This window comes from Chelonia mydas, chromosome 10, assembly GCF_015237465.2.
Source record: "Chelonia mydas isolate rCheMyd1 chromosome 10, rCheMyd1.pri.v2, whole genome shotgun sequence".
NCBI lineage: Eukaryota > Metazoa > Chordata > Testudines > Cheloniidae > Chelonia > Chelonia mydas.
In genome coordinates, this window is record NC_051250.2 from 61,217,903 (window position 1) to 61,241,134 (window position 23,232).

Sequence of the window (23,232 nt, forward strand, 5' to 3'; positions counted from 1 at the left end):
TCAGGAGAGTACAGGGATTTGTCCCTAATTACTTCTCTGGGGATGGGGAGGGCAGAGAGTAGGCAGAGCTATAGCTCTGCACAGCAACCAGCAGTGTCTTCACCAAGTCCTTATAGAATCGCTAATGATTATATACAGCATTGCAAGTATTCCTAGAGCATGCTTTTTATTAATGGATGTTTTTATTGCTTTGAGTATTTCAAATGAATAGGGATTTTTTTTAAGGTCTGAAGGAGGATTTTCAGATGGATGTTTTTAAAATACTGGCAGCCATCCTACACTTAGGCAATGTGCAAATGACAGCTGTCGGTGATGAAAAATCTTCAGTCAGTGTAAGACATTTGCTCATTCAAATATTTGAATTATTATATTTAGTTTTCTTTATCTGGTGGGTCATTGCCAATCCTTTCGTATCTTCCCCAGCTACCTGTCACGTCCTTCCTCTATCTCTATGTTACAGGCTGTCTTGGGACATCCTACCTTGTGAGCATTCTTTGCCAAGACTCTTTGTAAAATACTTGGTCTCAATTTTTGGGTGCATAAAGCAGCCCTAAACCTGGCAAACTAAGACCACTTTAGGATTCCTCCTACTCAGCAGAATCCTCAGTTGCTGGTGTTTATGCCACTCCCCTTCCTGATTCGTGGCACAAAGGGAAGGTGTGTGGCTGAGATGTGCCTGCATCCAGCTGATCCCCAGCTGCTAGAATGACCCCTTGGAGCTGTTTACAGCCTCTGCAAAACAGATCAGCCTCAAGGCCGTTCAGATTTGTGCTATGGGACCACACCATCACTTGGTGATCTCAAGGTCAGGGGAACCATAAGACAGGTTAAAGCCACCTATGCTGTCCCCAGCCCATATGAGGTGCAGTTTAATTGGTCCATCCCTGGTTGTATAAATGGTCCTTTTCAGCAGTGCTTTTTCTAGAAAAATGTCTATTGACATCAACAGGAGTTTTGCCTGTGTAAGAAGTGCCTGTGTTGTTAAAAACCAATTAAACCAAACCAAACCAAACCAAACCAACAATCATAGGCTGAAATCCCAACCCCAGAGAAGTTAGTGGCAAGGGCTCCCATTGAGTTCAATAGAGCCAGGTTTTCACCCAGACATTTTAAGCAGTAATTAAGGCTATGATTCTGTCATGGATTCCGTAACTTTCCGGGACCTCCGTGATGTCTTCTGGGGCAGGGCTGGAGTAGCTGTCAGTCCCAGGGCTGCTGGAAAACCAGTCCCAGGGCGACCAGAGCAGCGGTTCCTGGCCTGCAGGAGCAGCAGTGGGGCTGGAGCAGCTGCAAGCCCCAGCAAGGTTCTGTTTGTCCCTTCTTCCTCCCCCTCACCCCCAGGGTATTTTTAGTAAAAGTCAGGGACAGGTCATGGGCTTCTATGAATTTTTGTTTTATTGTCTGCAACCTGTCCATGACTTTTACTAAAAATACCCATGACAAAATCTTAGCCTTAGTAATAATTCATTAGTTAAAACTTTTCATAAGATCTAGTAATGTTTATTTTTCTTCTTTAAAGCTGGAGGATAAACATCTCAATATATTCTGTGAACTTCTGGATTTAGACAATGACAAAGTGGCACAATGGTTGTGCCACCGAAAAATTATCACTACCTCAGAGACTGTAATAAAGCCTATGACAAAACTCCAAGCTCTTAATGCAAGGGATGCTTTGGCAAAGAAGATCTATTCTCACCTGTTTGACTTCATTGTGGAAAGAATTAACAAAGCTTTGCATTTTTCTGGAAAGCAGCACACTTTTATTGGTGTTTTGGACATTTATGGGTAAGATTATCTCTGGTGAAAAAAATTATTTTCAGATGATACAACTCTCCTCTGTTTTCCAGTTCTTATTCCTACATATCTGGGAAATATGATGCATTTCCTACAATGAATTGGCATCCATTTAATCAAAAGGATGCAGTCTTCTGCGCCATAAAATCTTTTGCATGAAGGGCAATGGCAACTTCTTATTTTGATGGATATCAATATCTGTGTCTCAAGGTGACAACTGATCTTGGATTTAGTACATCTTAGGACATTGGTCTTTGATATGCACCTTATCAGAAGTAAATTTGGGGAAATCAATTTAAAGTTGTATTGTCACTTTGAGATGGGATGATGCTCCTCTGATGGCTGGATACGTTAACTTTAGGGTTGCTTTGTTTCACCATTGCAACACAGAGCAGCCCCATTGCACACCAGGGTTTTGGTCATTATGTCTAAGACCTTGTCTACATTTGCGTGTGTATAGTACATGTAGCTACATACTGTGGTGAAAGGCAGGCTGTGTCTGCTCTCACTGCGGTGTGTAGCTGTATGAGGCAGTGAACGTTTCCAGCAGTGTGAGGCAGCAAGGAAAGGTTCTGGAAGGGGGAAGCTGTGAGGAGAGGAGACTTTCCCCGCTGCTGGAGTCTTTCGCTGTGGAGGGGAAAGGCTCTGGCAGCGGGACACAACACTGCTAAAAATAGCAGTGTAGGCATGGGAGGCTCTGCTTGGGCATGTAGAGAGCTGTGTAGGGACTATTGCATAGGGTTCAGGCATGTAGGACACTCTACTCAGTTAAGCCATGCCTCACCATCTACTCTGCTATTTATAGTCATGCTAGCTGGGCCTACAATGTCTGTACTGTACATGCCACCACAAGTGTAGACCTCCTCTAAGAAACTGAAAGTTTAGGAAGTAATTTCCTTATAAGCAGCTGTTTTCTCTCAAAATCCCATCGGGACATTAGCACTCACTTTTAAGTGATTGTGATTATTTTTTTTCTCCTATCTAATAATATCTGCCCCTAATTTTTCAAATGTATTTCAGATTTGAAACTTTTGATGTGAACAGTTTTGAACAGTTTTGCATCAATTATGCTAATGAAAAACTGCAACAACAATTTAACCAGGTTTGTATACATATTTTGCTGCAGTTGTATGTGTTGATTGGTGTCTTTATTGTAAAGATTAGCAATACTTAGAAAAGAGATTTTCTTATACTTTACTGCATGTTACACATATATTTTACCTTACCTCTATTTTCCAAATGCCTGTATTTTGTTCCTGAGTTATTAACATGTGCTTTTCATAATGCTGACATTTTTCATTAATAGCATGTCTTTAAACTTGAACAAGAGGAATATATGAAGGAAGACATCCCATGGACTCTAATAGACTTTTATGACAACCAACCAGTCATTGACCTTATTGAAGCTAAAATGGGCATTTTAGAGCTGCTAGATGAAGAGTGCTTGGTAATTTTTAAATTGTTATACATATAAACTGGTATGAAAACATTTCTGCAGGTTGTGTTTCAGGCAGAATTTGTGGTTTAAACCATATTCTGATTCCTTTTAAATTAAGAAGATGAGCACCTTGCTGATGCAGTAATCATTCTCTGAATCTTTGTAGTCTTCTAAAGTTGTAAAGAATCTCTATTTGATTATTTTAGTTGAAAACCATTTGCTCTTGTTAATTTCTTTTCTTATTCTACATAAAATTCAAGCTTCCTTTCCTCACTTTCAAGCACTCCCTGACTGTTCCAGTCCTACATCTCTGCCCTCTTCTCCTTCTACACACCCTTCAGCTCCCTGTGCACCATCTAGGCTTCTCTTCTCACTATTCCTCTCCTTTTTTCTTTGCCCACTTCTGACTCCATTTTTCCTTCCCTTCTGCCATGTACCCCTAGAGGCCCTTCCTCTAAAAGGGAAAGGACGGCCTTAAAGGTAAAGGACAGGCATGGGAAAGAGAATCCAAAGTGATTCTGTGTGACCTTGGCAAGTCACTTATGACCTGATTTTCAGAATCCATACCATGCATAGGATGGTAAAAAGTTACTGATCAAGCCCAGTGATTCACCCAGTACCATTCTCTTGGCCTGATTGTCATAGATCTCTTGGGCAGCTAAATTATGCCTCATTTGGAATTATGTTGCCACTGCCCTTTCAGAACAAGGAGCAGCGTTCATGGCAGGGAGGTCTGCCTGCCTACAGAACTTTCTCAGGTTATGTACCTTGGCTGCTTTATAAGACCCTGTTTCTTCTTAAAATGGTTTTCCCAAGGGAATTTCTGGCTATTCTGAAAGAGATTAAAACTCACATGCTATTTATCATCACAACACATTGTATGTCTGCTGCTTGAATAGCATTTATTGGTCGTAAGTGGCTTCCTCATTGTTGACATTCCAACAGTATTTTATTAAACAGCCTCACAGCTTGCTTTTTTATAGTTACCTCAGGGGACTGATGAAAATTGGCTTCAAAAGCTATATAATAATTATATCAACAAGAACCCATTCTTTCAAAAGCCCAAAATGTCAAACACATCTTTTATCATCCAGCACTTTGCTGATAAGGTAGGTGTATATTTTACTGTATTATTTCACCATTTTTCAACCAACATAACATTCAGGAAGGAAAAAAAATCTATTAAAATGTAAATGGAATTGTACATGTGCCATCTTTATAAGCTATATTCAATATATGTTGTTGTTGTTATTTTATTATATATTTATTGGCTGCGTATCTGTCACGGAGGTCATGGAAGTCAGATTCCATGACTCTGTGACCTCCATGACTTCTGCAGTGGTTGGTGCTGGCTCAAGGGCTGGGTCAGGGGGCTGAGGTGCAGGGCAGTGCTTACGTCAGGGGCTCCCTGGCTCCCACCGGCATATCTCTGCAGCTCCTAGGCTGACGGGCCAGAGGGCTCCGTGCCTGCAGGCCCTGCTCCCGCCGCTTCCCTTGGCTGCAGTTCCCGGCCAATAGGAGCTGTGGAGCCAGCGCTTGTGGCGGGAGCAGCGTGCGGAGCCCCCTGGCCTTCTCTCTCCTTCGGAGCTGCAGACACGCGCCGCTGGGTAGGGAGCCTGGTCTCTCCCCCTCCAGCACCAGCAGGGGGGTCCTGGCCCACCACCCACGGCACCCCGAGACTTGCCCCCACAGAGTACCCCGGGCCCCCGCCCAGGTTTTCGTTAGGGGTATATAGCAAAAGTCACTGACATGTCCCGGGCCATTTTTGTGAATTTTTGTTTATTGCCTGTGACCTGTCAGTGACTTTTGCTGAAAATACCTGTGACAAAAATGTAGCCTTACCTATGGGCCCACAGTGTGCTGTACAAACAGATAGGAAGATAAAGTCCCTGTCTCAAAGAGCCCACAATTGTTAGTTTGTGAGTATAAGATCAAAAACTTCAGACTAAGGTTGCAGAAAAAGCATACAACATATAAGCAAAATAGTCAGGGATCCAACTGACACACATTCAGTTAGTACCAGCAGGTTTTATTAGTATCTTTATTTTATTTATATTTGAAACTTAGTTCTCAGTTTCAGGGGCCACTTAGAGTTTAAGTCAGGGGAAATGAGTAACAGAAGCAGTGGATAAATGAGATGAGATCATTAGAAGGACTGTCCAACCACAATGTGCATGATGACCTTAAGAGAAGGTGGTCAGCTGTCAAGGAGGTGTTCCTCTGCTAACAATCAAGAACATTGCAGGCTGCTGAATGTGGTAGCTGGGGCTGAATGCAGTTCCTAATCAAAACAGAAGAAAAATGCAACTGGCTGCATATTGAGCCAGTTTGTCCAGCTCTTACAATTGCTGGTTATACATCTGGCACAATGCAACTGATAAAGGCAGAATTTTACCTACAGTGGTTAGGAATAATAAAAATATTGGACTAGTTTCTGAGACCAGCCCATCTGCACCCAGTGCCACCGCCAAGGGATAAAGGAATTTCTTTTCATTAATTTTTCATGTTGTTGCCATTATGATTACTAATTTCACTTTTTTGCACAGGTAGAGTACAAATCTGAAGGATTTCTGGAAAAAAACAGAGATACAGTGTATGAGGTATTGATTGACATCTTGAAAAACAGCACGGTTAGTAAATTCATCATGGCTGATTATTCTACTAGCGATACCAGAATTCTTGTGGAATATGAATAAAGATTAAGATGAAAATACTTTGATCTAATGTTATTAAATTAAGAATGCTTTTCCTGAAAACACTTACTATGGATCTAAAATAATTCCAAACTGTATACTTTTAATTTCAAAGTGACACTGCAAGTTAAAAGGACACTGTTTAGACTTATTCTTATGTATAGTTACCCAGCAAGTTAATATTTTAAGTATTTTTGTAATGTTCTTCATAAACAACCTTCTGAAGCTTGAAACTGAAATCTCAGTTTATTAAAACTGCTTTTTTTTCTTGAGGTATATGCAAACTGATAGTTTATCATGTCTGCGGGGCACTGATTATTTTTAAAAGGAGACAAAAAATAATGGAAAGGCATAGAAAGAATTACTTTGACTTTCAAGCAGACGTAAGGTGAAAACAAAAGAGATTTTTATCACTTTTTGGCCTACTACTCTTGACTATGCAGCCCTATTGTTAAGAATCTAACTTAAGCTGACAAAGAAAAACAAATTTTTAGTTTTAAATAACCTTTTTAAAATAACATGAATAGTCTGAATTTAACCCAGTCATGTAATCATGTCCACGCGGGTGTATCCCTGTACCCCCAAACAATTCCGCTGACGTCAGTGAGGCTCCATGCAGGTCTAATTGCAGGCTTCAGGTCTTTCAGGTGAAATGAAGTCCAGCAGTAATTGCTTCCTAGTTAGTTATGAATCTTAAATCAAAGGGTCCATTCTCAAAAGCTACAAGATTTGGCCTAAGATCTGAGACTAACAATGTCTTTTCTGTCCTGTACATCCATTATTAGAATTCTTATATTAAAACATTATTACAATTACTCTCAATGTTAACGGTGATCCTTTCTCTTACGCTTTTAGTTTCATCTGTGTGCAAACTTTTTTCAAGACCATCCAGTGCCCATTTCACCCTTCCGGTCAGCTATAACAGTCAAATCTGCAAAAACAGTGGTCAAGCCACCTAACAAACAGTTCCGGACGACGGTTGGCAGTAAGGTATAGAGTTTAACTCAAGCTCTAAAGAGTCATGTTTTTAACTGTAGAGCAGCAGTTCTCAAACCATGGGTCGGGCCTCCAAAGTGGGTCACGATCCCATTTTAACGGTGTCGCCAGGGCTGGCTTAGACTAGACTTTCTGGGACCTCAGGCCGAAGCCCAAGCCCCACCACCCGGGGCCAAAGCTGAAGCCCAAGGGCAGCAGGGCTCAGGTTATAGCCCCACCTTCACCCCACCTGGGGCTTCAAGCCCTTTGGCTTTGGACCCACCCACCCGGGATGGCGAAGCTCAGGATTTGGCCCCTCCACCCAGGGCGGCGGGGCTCAGACTTCATTCCCTCCTCCTGGGGTCTTGTAGTAATTTTTGTTGTTGGAAGGGGGTCGTGGTGCAATCAAGTTTGAGAACCTCTGCCGTAGAGGTTTCCAGTTCAATCCCCAACATCAGCCAAGAGGGGGTGGCCATGACTCTTCAATATTCCTCCTAAAACAGCACTTTTTAGACACAACAAATCCTGCATCTTGGCAGGGGGCTAGACTAGATGACCCTTCTAACCATATGGGTCTATGATTCTATGAAGTAGAAAATATTGGTGAAGTGCGGGCATTCAGGAATTTGTACTTGGGGGCGTGAAATTCAGATTTATTCCTAAGTGCGTATCTGGTACTATGGTATTTAGAAACATTATTCTAGGATGTCTAGTGTGCTGTACAGCTAGGGATAGCCCCAGCTACTAGTTAGTATCCCAGTTTTGTGTGCAAGTGGGTGTATTTGTGTATTTGTGTGTGAAAACATTCACAGTAAATAGTGCCAACATTTTAATTATCAGAACTCTGAGACGACTGCTATCTATATTTTTTGTCACAGTTTCCAGCTAGAGACTAACTCAGAATCAAAAGTCAAAGATGTATTACTTTGATAGGAACGTTAAATTAGCTAAATTGTTATCTTAATATTTTCTAGTTCCGCAGTTCTTTGTATTTACTTATGGAAACACTTAATGCAACCACTCCTCACTATGTACGATGTATAAAGCCAAATGATGAGAAGTTACCATTTGAGTGAGTACACTAGTGCTGTTGAAATACTATGTTAAGACTGAATATATGTTCTTATTTTTCAGATTAGCCAAGTATCAGTAAAGTGTTTTTATTAGCTGAAGTTTAGATACAGAATGTATTTTATTCCCGTAAAGATTACTAAAATAAAACAATTTAATATTTTTATATAAACAATTAATGCTACATGATTCACCTGGTCATAGTTATTAAGACACTGGAAAATTTTCTGTTGAGTTAAAAGGTTTCAAGCCATGATTTATTTTTTTTTTTTGTTTCTTTGCTATAACATTTTTGGAGGGAATGCTGACCATTTTAGTTTTAAGAGGGTAGATAGTTTGAATGGGTGTGCTCGATCTTCTGTGATGTGGATTAGTACAGGTGGGTTTCTGGGAGGAAAAGTCGCTCCTTCATACTACCTACCCTTTTAACAAAAATATTTATAAAGGTGTTAGCTCTTTTCTATGAATGTTCCTACGTGCAACGTCAGTCACATCCAAAATGTTTGCCTTCTTCCTAAAATACTTACAACACGCACTGAAATAGTTGTGAATAAGAAGAGCATTCTTAATGTTATGTGTCTGTCAAGTGTTTCAGAATTCTGAGAGCCAGCACTGCTACCAATCGCTTTGAAATTGGAGTAGTCTTTAATCATGACAAGCACGCAACCATTAATGAGTTTCACATGCAGAGATACAGGAAAATCTCTTGGCTCAGAGATGTGATGTCTGTTAATAGTGCTGACGGATACATGCATTGACAAGGGAGATATACACACTAAGTCTGCCTTCGTGGTACCATATTACACAGCCACAAAGATCTGTTGTTCAGGAATTGGCATTCTAAAGAGTGCTTAAATAGGCTTTGACAATATAAAACACTTTTTATTAAAGTTGCTAGTGAGAATTTACCCGTATGTATGTTATATATTGAGAATACTGACTGATTCTGTGCCATTTGATAATATACACTTTCAAATTTAGCACTGAAGGGAACAAAGCCTCTGTAAGAGAAAAATAAATGTACTGCTCATTTGTCTTTTGGGAGGAAGCCCTGAAGTTCAATTTCCATGTTTTTTTCCATATATATGTATAGAGAAAGAGAGTGTGAGTGTGTAGGACATTATTATATAATTCAGAAATATTTAACACCTGCAATTTTGTTTTGCTGGTAAAGAACCTCTATATTAAACTGTGATATCTCCAATTGTGCATACAGGTACTAATCTTTGCAAGAAGTACAATGGTTATAAACATGGCATATAAAAACTGGAAGAAAATAATGTATAAGTTCTGTTCCCTTAGGTTTGACTCAAAAAGGGTGGTGCAACAACTGCGAGCATGTGGTGTTTTGGAAACTATTCGAATTAGCTCACAGAGCTATCCATCCAGGTACGTGACTACTCCTTTTTCTTGAATACATATATTTAGATCTGCTGAAATAATTTACATTCACCAATTTTTCATTTTATAGGTGGACCTACATTGAATTTTTCAGCCGTTACAGCATTCTCATGACGCAGCATGAACTCTCTTTAAGTGACAAGAAAAAGATTTGCAAGACTGTTTTGCAGAGGCTAATCCAGGTTAGCATTTCTGCTCTGTGCTGTCATCCGTTATAAATAAGGCTATGATTTAGTCACGGGTATTTTTAGTAAAAGTCATGGACAGGTCACGGGCAGTAAACAAAAATTCACGGCCTGTGACCTGTCCATGACTTATACTAGAAATACCCCTGACTAAATCTTAGCTGCTCCTGCGGTCCTAGGGCGCCGCTGCTTTGGTGAGAACCTGGGGGCCAACAGCTGGCCCCTGCTCTGGTGGCAGGGGAAGACTGCCCCGGCCAGCCGCTGCTCCAGGGACCCTGGGGAACACTGCTCCAACAGCCTCCGGGGCCACTCCCGGGACTGCTGCTCCGGGGTGGCCCCCAGGGCCAGCCGCCCTGGGCGCTGCTTGAGTGGCCCTGGGGCCAGCTGCCCAGGGCTGCCTGAGCAGTTGGCCCCAGGGCCACCCCAGCAGCAGCCGCAGCTGCAGAAGTCTGTAGCTGCAGAAGTCACGGAGGTCCCAGAAAGTCACGGAATCCATGATCTCTGTGGCACACTCGCAGCTTTAAATATAAATACAAAGGATCCAATTCACAAAAGTATTTACTCTTTAAATATGAATGATGATTTAAATATTATTTATCTTATTAGTAGGTAGGTCATTTAATCAGCTGTGGAGTAGTGCATTGAACACAGAGCCTTTGTTCTTTTCCACCGGCCACTGATTCAGTGTGAGCAATTACTTAACCTCTCTGCACCTCTGATTCCCCATCTGTAGAAGGGGTATAATGATACTTTACCTATCTTAGTAAAGCATTTTAGGTCAATGAAAAGAAAGTGCTACATGCATGCTAAGTGGAATACAGTAAAGCGCAGTGCTGTTCTAATAATGTGTTATCTTGCAATCAAACTCTCTGAAGCCAAAGCTTTAATCCTAGCAAGTTCAGCTCAGCCTTCCATCCTCTTGAAGTGGATAATTGAGTTCCTTGCTGTTTAGTGTATGTGGCTTCTTAAGACTTCCGAAAGTAGTCTACCTGCTCTAAACATTAAGGATCCCATGTCACGTTTTGCACCAAGGCTATCCCTCGCTGAAAATATTTTTTTCCTTCTCTTCCATCATTCCTGTGTGATGTGTATTCACATTACACCAGTTACTTGTAGTCCTTCAGCTTAGAGGTGACTGAACTTCAGCTGAAGTATAAATACACAGGGCCAGAAGCTGCCTTCAGTTACACCCAGAGTCAGTTAATGGTGTAACTGGGAGGAGAATTTTGGCCATAGTTTGTAAAGTGCTTTGAGATGTAATTGTATGAAAAGTGCTGTGTGACTATAAAATATATAAAACTGACCTTATGCAAATTCCTCAGTCTCTTTTAGCATTTAGATCCTTAATTTTTGAAGCAGAAAGATTGTGGAGTGAGCACAGAGCTCAAATATTTCCCCAAATCTGTAGGGAGACTGCTTGTCGTTAACTGTGTTTCTGACGTTTTGGCATAGCTAGGCTACAGTTATTTATGCCTGTCCCTCTGCCCCCCAAAAAGGAGAAGAAGATTGCAGATTATAAATAAACCTATGGTTTTCTTTTGCAGGATCCTAACCAGTATCAGTTTGGGAGAACAAAAATTTTCTTTAGAGCAGGGCAGGTTGCTTATTTAGAAAAACTGCGGTCAGATAAACTGAGACAAGCATGCATCGTGATCCAAAAGAATGTTCGAAGCTGGCATCAACGGAAGAAATTCCTCCGTATAAAACAAGCAGCTGTTACAATACAGCAGTACTTCCGTGGACAGCGGGCTGTACGGTACTTCATAATAAATCAGTTTGCTATGAGGGCACGTGTAAAGAGCTCAGACTCATGCCTGGCATATACATGCAAGTGTAAATATGGGGGAGAGTTTGATTAGCGCTCTGCACATGTGGGCTGAGCCTGACCAGGCAACTGGGCTCTATGCCCACTTGGCACTTGAGTCACAATTTGGCTCTGTATGTTAGACTTGTTTCCAGGAATAGTCCAAATTAAAATGCTACTTAATGTGAATCTACCCCAGAGTAGGGAACACCCGTAATTTTAGACCCAAATTCACCTGCATCTGCTGTGACCTCACTTTTAGCATTTTAAATTACTTCTATTACAAATGTTGACTCATGAAACTGGGACTATAGACATGTCATTTAGTTAAAAGTATTGGTTCCACATAGTGATAGTCATCTTATCCTATTATTTCTTTTGGGTCCAACCTTTGGGACTTGAGAGGATGAGCACAAGCAGTCTAATATCAATTAAAAATAACTTTATTTTCTTTTTAATTAAGGCAAGCTATCACTGCTACAGCTCTAAAGCAAGCATGGGCTGCTATAGTTATTCAGAAGCACTGTCGGGGATATATTGTCCGTAAACTTTGCCAGCTCATCTGTGTGGCTGCTATAACAATCCAAGCTTATGTGCGAGGATTTCTAGCAAGGAAGAAATTCCGAAAGGTACAGCCATTTAAGAATTTGACCAAGATCCCAGTGTTTGGGAACTTTTGTGTTATAAAATGATGGAGGCAAATTCTAGTGATGCTTAATGCTGTATCTTTTACATGAGGTACTCTTGAATACTTCAGCATGTGGATGAAATGTTTATTACCTCATAATTTCAAGCAGGATCTATTGCACATTCACTTTACAATTTTTAAAATGTCGGAGGTGGTGTTCTTTGATTATTCCAATGGTTTGGATGTGCTATTTGAATGTGTTTCTATTTTAAGTGTTAGGATTTTAACATGGTTGTTTATCCCTGTAGATAGAATCACAGAACATCTGAACAGATGTTGGTTGATCCACCAGATAATTGTAGGAGTTTGTTGCTCTCTTGTTTTTAAAGATGCTCAAGGAACACAAGGCTGTAATCCTTCAGAAACATGCCCGTGCTTGGCTTGCAAGACGTAGATTTCAGAATATTCGGCGATTTGTGTTGAATATCCAGCTTTCGTACAGAGTTCAGCGACTGCAGAAGAAACTAGAAGACCAGGTAGATGACAAGAATCCATTCGTGTTTTCTATTAATTTTCTTTCAATGCATTTGTTTTATTGCGAGTCAATCACATGTGAATTAGACATTTATGCTAATAATATCATCTGCAGTTCATTAGACACGAAAAATTTGCATAAGGGATATGGACCCTGATAAGGGCCTAAAACAACCACAAATTGTCTTCCCATGCAGGCACACTATTCTATATTTGTCCAGAGGGGCTTCCTTGTACTTTTTGAAGCATTTGGTACTGACCCCTCTTGACGGTGGGATTCTGGACTAGAAGGTCAATGGTTAGATCCGGTGTGGCAGTTCCTATGTATGCTGCAATTGTTCAGTCACTTCTCTTTGATCCTGTTCACACTGGGATCAGAACCATATTAGCTGCAACTCTGTTTAGATGCATTTGCTGTTTTGTGGGTTCTACCATGGTTTTCTTTCAGGGACAATTTTTTGAGAGCCATATTAGCCAAACTGGTTTTATAATATGGCTTTAACCTCATTTTCAGACAGAATTTCCCTGCTTGTAGTGAACATGAATTAGCAAGGGGAGGGGTCAGGCAGTAGATTAGCTGTTTTCTCATAACTGAGGCAAGGTTGGGTGGTAAATTGTTTTTGTTATCCAAGTATTACTTGATTCTGTTCTTGGAGGTCATTCTTTACTAATACAGTGTCCAAACAGTTTTTAAAAATTGAGAGAACAAATATTCAATTATTAGAGATTTCCAATGAAAGACACAAAAGTTGGGCTTTGGTAACTGATGGAGGGATAGAGCAGAACCTGTTGCAACTGTTTTGGGAGGGGAAATATGTGTATTTCACTAATAATATAAGTTACTAAATAGAATGGAACAAAACTCTAATTTGGTTTCATTTTAACCTATGTTTACTCATTTTAGAACAAAGAAAATCACGGCTTACTGGAGAGGCTGACTCACCTGGCTTCGACTCATGCGAATGACCTAGATTCAATCCAGAAACTTGAATTAGAGCTTGAAAAATTAGTGACACAAAAGAGAACCTCTGAGGAAAAAGGAAAGAAATATAAGGAGGACACTGAACAGGTTAATCTTCCTGTTTCTGGTGGTGTTCGCAATTTAAGATAATTTATTAATCTTTTAGTTACTGTGACAATGGGTTTATGTAGTGCCTGATCCTGAGGGTTGCTAAGTATCTGCAACTTCTAACAAAGTCTGCAGTTTCCTTTAAACTGTAAGCCCTGGGTTTCAATGAAAGATTTTTTTTTTGTTCATTTTTAATTTGTGTCTTTTATTAACTTCTTATGTTTGCAGAAACTCTCAAAACTTGAGAAACAGAATGCAGAACTGCAAGAACAGAAAACATTCTTAGAACAGAAGCTCCAAGAGGAAACTGAGGAAATGAAAGGTACAATAAGAAAGCAGATGTAGGGCAGTTTTGCAAAGCTGCAGTGGAGAAAAGTGATAGAGCCAGCTCCTCAGCGGGTGTAAATAGGCATAGCTCTGTTGAAGTCTGTTTACTGTAGCTGGACATCTGGCCTTTAGTTACTCATCTCTGAAATGCTCTATTTAGGGTATGTAGTGCCCAGGCTCTTTATTCTAGAGTCTATGTAGGAACAGAAGCTTTCTTCTCTCCCTTGCCTCTTGTCTCTGAGGGAGCTCATAGCATTCCCTTCAAAACTCTTCTCTTTGCTTGATTCTTTTAGTATATTGCTCTTAAAAATCCAAGTTCTCTTGAAAGGTTAGCACGTGGAATCAAAATCTGTAATTACATTTTAGAACCCATAGCATGTTGATTTGTCAGAACTTGCTTATGCTGTGGTTCTGCATCTCAGGAGTAATGTGGTTACATGTGATATGTTAATTCTAAACTAAACTATCCAAAGAATTGCTTATTAAAACAAAAACTCATGTTCATGCTCTTAATTTTTAATTTACTCTAAATGTTCACTGTTACATGAAGAGCCTTCAAATATAATTTTTTTCCCCACAGACAAAATGGATGACCTCACAAAACAACTGTTTACCAATGTACAACAAGAAGAAAGACAAAGAATGTATGGAATTTAAGTTACTCTCTCTCTGCCTTTTTTTTTTCTTTCTGAAAATGTATTATGCATACATAAACACAAAAATCGTTCCGTTCTCCATGGCTATTGGGGTATATATTCGAATAGGAAACTAAAACATGTCAACAGAGGGAAGGTTAAAGACATCAGTCATGTGCCTGGGAAATTGTATGGTTTCCTTTGATCAATTTTGCTTTTACAATTTTCTGTTTTAATTCTCAAGCATATTTTTGAGAACTGAGAGGAGAGTCTGATCATAATGCCTTTGGAAATGCACTGCAACCCACAGTGTCTGAGAATAGGCTGATGGTGACACCAGACAGATTTTTTGTGACGTAGAGGGAAAAAGACAGAAAAGGGGGTTCACCTTAGGGAAATCAGACAATGTCATGCCCACAGCCAGCTCTTCCAGTTACACTCTCTCTCTCTGACCACCACCATTTCAAAGAAATAAAGGGCATTTGCTTGAAAATACAGGACAAAGCTTAGTTTTAAGGCACGGGCCCTCACTACCCAAAGTGTTTCCATTTGAGTCACAGAACACATAGTTCGTCCACATGTTATGAGCCTTTGTATGATTTGTTGCTTGAAAACGTACCTCTTATCTGATCAGATGCTTCACAGTAGCTCCTAAATGTATATGATTTGTAGAACATTCGGCACAAAATAAGAGACATCCCTTAAAATACAGGGAAATGTGGTTACTCAACCTCTCCAAAAGTTGGAAACCCTGTGTCCTTCTCAGGTGAGAGAGTCTCCCGTCGACATCGCATAGTGCGGACCCCGCGGTAAGTCGATCTAAGCTACGTCGATTTTGAGTTACGCTATTCAAGTAACTCAAATTGCGTAGCTTAGATCGAATTTCCCATGTAGTGTAGACAAGGCCTGAGTGAAGACTGTCTCCACCAGCTGGGTCTCACAGGGAGCTAGCAGGAAAAGCGAGGACGCTTGCGCTGTATTACTGGCTGGGGGTACGTCTACATAGGGAAAAAAGCCTGCAGCAGTGAGACCCTCCTCTGTCACAGGGTTTCAGGGCCCGGGCTTCAGCCCAAGTGGAAATGTCTACGCTGCTATTTTTAGTTCCATAACATAAGCCTGAGTCAGTTGACCTGGGCTCTGAAACTCATTGCTTTTTTTTTTTTTTTTTTTCAGTGTAGACTTTCCGTTAGACATAGGGGTTGTTCTGCCTTTGAGCCCTCTACCTCAGTCCCCATAGCCAGGTAGATGTAGGGAGGCCTGGGCACATTCCTGTCATCCTCTCATCAACGTTGCAGGTGATTCTGAGAAGCTAGGCTGGGATTTTGAGAAGTGCTCAGCATTGGCCTAACTCTGCTCCCACTGAAGTCATTCAGAGCAAAGTTAGGCTGACACTGTGCACTTTTGGAAATCCCACCCATCTCATTTACCTGCCCCACCCATCCCCCATTTTCTCTTGCCCAAGTTGTGGTGGAGGATTCCACCAAGTGTCTTCTGTGACTCATACAAGAGAGAATATGTCCCATTATTCTTAGGTACCTTTAGTAACTTTCTGAAAATTAAAAGGTTAGGTGTTTTCCATTCCTGGTTATTAGGTCAGTAAGTGATATTAATAGTTGACAGTATTTCCCCTCTGTTTTCAGTCCCACCTAATATTTTTTACTCCTTTATACATTTTATGCTTTTTTCAGTTGAAGGGTGCACCTTGTCTGTCATTTCAGCTGGTCCTGTTTCAATGGATATATCTATATATGAACTGGAGGTGTAGTTTTTGACTCACATAGACATATGCATGCTAGCTTTGAATGAGCTAGCGCCCTAAAAACAGAATTGAAGCTGCAGTGACGTGGGCAGCAGAATATTCCGATAGTTTCAAGTGTAGACGTACCCATAGCCTTCGGTCTCCAAAACTGCAAATCAAATGGAAAAAACAGAACAAAACACTTCTTCACCTGGAGATGGGTTTTTAAAAAGTGCTTTCTTTCTGATTCCTTGCAGAATACTTGAGAAAAAGTTCCAAAATGAGAAGCAAGACTATGAAAAAGAAATTGAGTCATTAAAGGGAGAAATTAAGACTCTCAAAGAAGAGAAAATTAAGCTGCAAGATCAAATTCAGGAAGAACATGTCATTCAGGATGGCTTAAAACTGGAAGTAGGACAACTTAAAAAACAGGCAAAGGTAGGAGGAATTTTTAAGTAAACAAAACCAGGAATGGTCCAGTTTATTTTAGTTTCTTCCCTATATCCTGCAAATAGAGAATTTCAGTGCTTTATTGATACTCCATCTTTTCTGTTCTGTTGTTTATGTACAGTACATTTTAAAGCAAGCTGTGGCTAGTAAAAATCTGGTTGAGGCAATAGTGTATATTTACTGTTGGCTTCAATACACATGGAAAAACCAGACAGACACAAAATTACTCTCATTTTCACAAATGACAGCTGGTTAGTACATTTGAGTGTAAAATCTGAAAATTGCACTTCTCACAAACCCACTGCCAACTAAAAACAAAACAACAAAAAAACTTTATCTATTGTCCTGATGAAAGGAATATTTGTAACCTAATTCTGCCCTCAGAATAAGCACAACTTAAAACGTAGCCAATGAGAACTGTGCAAAAATATTGGAGGACTGAACTGGGCCTTAAACATTTGTCCATTAAAATATGTGAATCAACTTTTGGAAGAAGGTATTAATTCATTATTTATTCCCTTTTATAAACAGAACCTGTTTGTGTGTGTTTAAAAACAGCAAAATATTCTTCCTTCGAGTCAAATATTGTAGCATGAACTATATATGCTGTGTCAGAATCTTACTATTAGGTTCTCTCATATAGGTGAATATTTGAGACCTTTTACTAGACTGATTTAAACAGAACACATTTTAAATCTTGTGGCATGTTGATCAAACCGTTGTTAATTATAATACTGTTTACAACTTAGTCAATATCTGGCCCATCTTAGTGACTCATTTTTATCTCATTGGACTCCATCTCATTCTGAAAAAATTGTCCAATTCAGATGATACCTGAATTGCAAAAGGAAATTGAACTGCTTCAGACCCAGAAAATGGATGTGGAAAAGCAGGTCCAATCCCAGAAGCAAGAAATGAGAGGTAATTGACATCTATGTAATTCAGAGCATTTACAGACATTTACGATTCTGTTTTAATTGATCAAACTTATATATGTTTAGTTGTGTCGGTTTTTCTAGATATATTATAAAAGGTAAAAACACTCAGAGATCAAAACTTCTCAGACAGACGTTAAAAAACAAACAAACAAATAAACCCCCTTGCCCAAACCCAGAATGAACTCCATCCCATCAGCCACATTATCTTCCACCAGAAAAAGCCTGAGGGAAAACAGGTGAGTATTGCTGCGTGCTGAATGAATACCAACACCAGGGGACTCCTCATCAAGAACACTCAGTCCTCTCTCATTTAAACAACACTGTTGTTAATTCAGATGTCTCAGATGATTGCCCTTGCTTTGGGATCACATGACAGAGGAGTTGGTCTCTCAGCCAGCCAGCACTCAACCCATTTACAGATCAAAAGTAATACCTTGAATTTAACTCAGAAATGAATAAGTAGCTAGTACAACTCACAGAGCACGGATAAAATATGCTCTCTAGCACTGATTCAGCAAGGCATATGCCTAAAGCCCATGAGTAGTTGAAGGGATTGCTGGCATTCTTAAAGTTAGGCATGTGCTTCACCAGAGTCTGTGAGAAATGCTGAACTGGAGACCGTGAGAAATGTTGCTTAACAAGAGTGCTGCCACTGTCTGCACTCTCTGCAGTACCTAATAGCTTGAAGGTGCAGCTCCTGTGTAAATCATCTTGCCGTAAGCAAAGCATTAAATAGCTACGGTGTAGATAACTCCAGCAAGGTCCAAATTTGGAAGGAAAGGACATAACTTTCATATCAAGTGCACATGATAGACAGCATCCTTGGCACTTGTACCTACCTAGAATGCCATAAAGAGAGAGGGATAGAACGAAGTCTCTGGATTGCACTCCTTAGTTAAATTAAGTATATGCATCATCCACCAGCAAAGAAGTTGGCTGCTTTAGAAAGAGGCTGATGTGATTATTTGTATGACATATGTATTCTGAAAATTTAAGGAGAAAATTCATTCTTTACATAATGATGTTTATTTTCAGAAAAGGTGTTGGAAGTTGCGCAACAATTTTTTGAGAGCTATGATGTTGAGGATGTAAGAAGCAGGTAAAATATATAAATTTTTTTCTGGGCTTTTTAAAAATGTAAAACAATCATACTTTTAAGATATTTAATTTCTTCACCCATACACATTTTACATTGTCTTGCCTTGTATTTTAGGCTGTCCACAGAAGATTTGGAACATTTAAATGAAGATGGAGAACTTTGGTTTGCTTATGAGGGCCTGAAAAAAGCCACAAGGTTAGTTTTAATTATGTAATGTATTGTTCATAATTCTGGCCTGAGATTCATAGGATAAACTGTAAGGGGCAGTAATAAGGAAACTGGTCTTACAGTATCATACTGCAAGCATCATGTAACAAGTGAACAAACATTGCCTAATAGCGGAATAGTTTAGGGCTCAATCCAGCAAATCGCATTGTTATGAAGTCAATGGGAAAAATGCATGAATAAAAAATTACTCATGAATAAAACTTGCAGGATTGGGCATTATAAACATTAAGTAAGGATGGTGGTATTTTAATAGTGCAAGCATTAGAAACATATGGGTATTTTTTAATAGCTAGAGAACTTTCCATGGGGATTCATGAGACTAATCTCCATAAATTTTAATGTTTTGATGAGCGACCCAATCTTTGAGTGGAGAGGCATGGACTGAAAGGAACAAAAAAGCTCGGACAGTCTTGGTGGATATATTGTGTACAAGAAAACTTTCTCTGAGCTTTGTTTTAAACCAGTCATATAGCTTTTGTTTAGTACTGCACAGCTAGAAAAAGGAAATAATTTTGACCTTATAAGCCTTTAAGAACCAGTGTTACTAGTGAGATCCATTTAGTTTGGGCTAAAACCACACTGCACATAATTTGGGCGTTTTGTATTTTACAAGGTCCTTTATCCACCTGACGTGGTTACTTTCTCTAATTTACATGTCTGCACATGGTGGCATTTCTTTAAAGGTTCTGAAGTTGTTAAATGAAATCTCTGTTTACAGACATAAACAATACATTGCATGCATATCAGGAAAGATGAGATAACTGAATAGCTTTGAACTGTAAATTATAACATAAAATTGAAAACTATTTAGATTGAACCCTTGTCATGAGAAACAAAATGTGTGTGTTCTGGGAGCTCATAATTGGTCTGAATTCCTGGGGTGTTGAGGTTCTGGAGTTGTTTCAGCTCTATGCCTTGTTTTCACATTGCTTTTGTCTTGACCCTGGAAGAAGGCATATTGCTGCCAAAGTCATACTCTCTCTGTAGCTTCCAATTTTTGTTTTTTAACAGAGTGTTGGAAAGCCAATTCCAGTCTCAGAAAGAGAACTATGAAAAGGAGATTGAAGCTTTGAACTTTAAAGTTGAACATCTTAGTCAAGAAATTATCCATTTACAAAAGTTGTTTAGGGAGGAAAATGACATAAATGACAGCATCCGACTTGAAGTTAGTAGACTAACATCGGAAAACATGGTAAGGTTCAAGTACTGCAGAGGTTAGTACTATCTTGTCGGACAGAACCTTTTCTCTTATTACCTTGGGACAGAATCCTGCCCCAAGCGTATTTGTGGCATGAAACCCTCAGTATTTCTGCAGGCATTTCCATTAACCTCGATGGACCCCAGAGATGTAGCCATGTCAAAATACACAGCCTCTATGCCCACACTGGAGTAAAGGCTGTGGTGATGCCCAACAAACTGCCATACATGAGGACATCATCAGGAGAGGTGACAGACTTGGTTGGCCTGGTCTACAGCCAGTTTGTTCAGCCACGTGGAGCTACTCTGTCTTAGCCCCTTACTGCTGTGTAAACCTGGGCTGAGAAATGTCCTCAATGTGCATTTTTGTTGTAATCGTCAAATGTTAAAATACCCATTTTACAAACTCTGATTCAGCAGGAGCTGCACGTTCATGCACCTGAAAGCAGAATGTGGCTCAAGTGGTTGATACTTTCCTAAGGAAACAGACGAATCACAGTGTGAGCTTAGATTGTATTTTAACCCTTTGTATGCCCATGTGACTAAGACTTATGATTTTAGAAAGGATTTTGTTCTATTCAAAATATTGTCATGATGGACATTGGTAGGCTCATACAAGTATTATGCTGGACATACCTATATGCTCTTCCTTGCCATTCTTATGGGATTTTTTGTTTCAAATTACAGTAATAATTTGTGGAAATATGGAGTTTTACACTGGATAGCTATTCAGGAATACAAACATCTATTTCTAAGCTTTTAGGTCACTTGAATAGAGAATTAGCTAGAAAAACAATACCAGAGCTTTAGCATTGATCAGGAAGCTATCATATTTAGCCATTTCAGTACATCCATAATTTAAACAACTGGTCTGAATATCAAATAAGACCGCTATTGTTTGACTGATGGTTTGTGTTTATCTTTCTCATCGGTGGATGTCATAGCTTAATAAAGAGAGTTTCTTAATGAAAAAATAACCCTTTCCAGAGCAACACAAACTAGAATCAGAATTACACAGTATGTTGCATGCTGGAGGTACAGTATTTCAAACTGATATAGCTAGGAGTCAGACACTCATGCTACAGTGTCTTTGTAGGCAAACAGCCACCATTAACCATACAGCAATAGCTCATACAAACATACATCTTTAGAACACAAGAGTTTGTTTTTTTTAAAATTCATACATGGAAAGATGGCAGAACACTTGGGTTAATCCCTCTACTGGTTTTGAAAAGTACCAACCACTTGGAACAGACAAAAGGAAACTTATTTTACTGCTTTTTCTGAAAGATGGTGTTTCTTTCATTGTAACAACCACCTGGGTAAGCAGTCAACCAGTCCCAGTTAAGCAAAGCTCAACATTCTGCAGTTTTAAAGAGTTCAGATCCAATAATTGGGTGCCGGTCATAATGATGTCCTGTAGTTGGATGCATACAGGCCACCAGGATTGCCAGCTGCTTTGCACACATGCAGCATGTGGGATAGAACCAGGACCTTCACCTCCCAAAATTGAGTCCTCTAGCATGTAAACTTAAGGATAATCTGTCAACAGGCATTTATTCTTATATCTAGCATAGCAGTGGTTTTCAACGTCTGGTCCACTGACCCCAGGGGACCCACGTACTGTGTAAGACTTTCCAAAGAGGTCCGCACTTCCATTTGAAATTTTTTTAGGGGTCTGCAAAATGAAAAAAAGTTGAAACCCGCTGCTCCATAAGTTTGAGCAGTCTGAGGTTCCATCCACCAAAGGGCAGTTATTCACAGAAAGCAGCCAGTAAATTACAAGCATTTGTTATAAGTCCAAAGCCTGTTTGAACACTTGAGCAATACAAAATCTTCTGACCAAGAGATGAAAGTGCTACCACCTGCACCATACTGATATTGATACACATGGAATATACATTTCCAAGAAGGAAGTGCATTCTGTAGTGTATAATGTTATTTCCTTTGACTGGAAAAAAGTAAGAGTCAGTAGGAGAAATATTTTCAAAATTTAATTTGAAGTTACTGAGATGAAAAAGCATTTCAAAAAGGGAGCCTATAATATCATTTCTTTCTGAAGTGTTTTGTAATATATTATATAAGAGATACTTTCTAAAAAATAAATTGAACTGGAAAAATGAAAATCATGACATAGTTTCCTTTAAACTAATTCAGCTGTTTAAACTTTAGGCAAAATATTGAGAGACTAAATTATTCAAGTGTTTTTTCCTCTTTATAAAGATGATCCCAGACTTTAAACAGCAGATTTCTGAACTTCAAAAGCAAAAGGTGGATCTTGAACAACGCCTTCAAGAACAAGCTGCCAAGATGAAAGGTAAAAAGCCAACGTCTGGCCTGTCTTGCAAACAAATACAGGGAGCCTAGGGGACCCCCCTACTAGCACATCGGTGCCACTGGCAGGACTCTGTCCTCTCCCCTTCCAGCATGGAGGGGGTGGTATTTTGATGGGAGAGGGCAAAGTGGAACACTGCTGTGTCACTCCTCCAATGATGTGGGTCATTTATAGATTCCATGCCTCTGGTATAACTTAGAATTGCTTGACAGCAGCTCTAAATTGTGTCAGATCTGCAGCTGGTCCACATCTCCCCATGTCTCTCCTGCACTGAATAGAGTTCTGGTGCATGAGAGAATCTTTCCCATGGCTGGGGTTTATTTACTACGTTCCATGCCATTACTGTGGGCCAAGTCTGGATTCCTTATGCATGCAAAGCTCCCATTGAATTTAGTGGGAGTCTGGACTGAATAAAACTTAAAATCTGAAAATCCTGGCCGTCAGGATTTGGCCCATAGCAATGAAAGATTTTCTCTTGTTTATAAACACTTGGTTCCTCAACAATGTTTTCATTTTATATGAAACTTTATTGCAAATTGTAATTACTGAAGGAGTTCCAAAAGTCCCTATATCATGTAATCATCAGAAGGGGGAAATAGTCAGTTATTTAACATTTAATTACATGACATGTACCTTGTAAATTGGTCTGATACTACATGTATTTACCAGCTGGTGTCTGATCCTGTGCCTTTT

At 39.7% G+C, this 23,232-nt stretch overlaps 1 protein-coding gene across 1 annotated transcript in view; it reads left to right on the forward strand.

Moving 5' to 3' along the window:
- Window positions 1-23,232, forward strand: part of MYO5C (myosin VC) — a 58,260-nt gene that overhangs the window by 14,030 nt on the left and 20,998 nt on the right. The window contains exons 9-30 of the mRNA XM_037911199.2: window positions 226-332; window positions 1,520-1,785; window positions 2,815-2,896; window positions 3,101-3,241; window positions 4,216-4,341; window positions 5,779-5,862; window positions 6,781-6,915; window positions 7,875-7,972; window positions 9,274-9,360; window positions 9,443-9,554; window positions 11,102-11,313; window positions 11,825-11,990; window positions 12,379-12,525; window positions 13,428-13,592; window positions 13,821-13,914; window positions 14,500-14,563; window positions 16,550-16,730; window positions 17,570-17,663; window positions 18,716-18,779; window positions 18,894-18,974; window positions 20,019-20,199; window positions 22,428-22,521. Of these exons, the coding sequence (XP_037767127.1) occupies window positions 226-332; window positions 1,520-1,785; window positions 2,815-2,896; window positions 3,101-3,241; window positions 4,216-4,341; window positions 5,779-5,862; window positions 6,781-6,915; window positions 7,875-7,972; window positions 9,274-9,360; window positions 9,443-9,554; window positions 11,102-11,313; window positions 11,825-11,990; window positions 12,379-12,525; window positions 13,428-13,592; window positions 13,821-13,914; window positions 14,500-14,563; window positions 16,550-16,730; window positions 17,570-17,663; window positions 18,716-18,779; window positions 18,894-18,974; window positions 20,019-20,199; window positions 22,428-22,521 (2,781 nt within the window). The remainder of the gene's footprint in view (window positions 1-225; window positions 333-1,519; window positions 1,786-2,814; window positions 2,897-3,100; window positions 3,242-4,215; window positions 4,342-5,778; window positions 5,863-6,780; window positions 6,916-7,874; window positions 7,973-9,273; window positions 9,361-9,442; window positions 9,555-11,101; window positions 11,314-11,824; window positions 11,991-12,378; window positions 12,526-13,427; window positions 13,593-13,820; window positions 13,915-14,499; window positions 14,564-16,549; window positions 16,731-17,569; window positions 17,664-18,715; window positions 18,780-18,893; window positions 18,975-20,018; window positions 20,200-22,427; window positions 22,522-23,232) is intronic.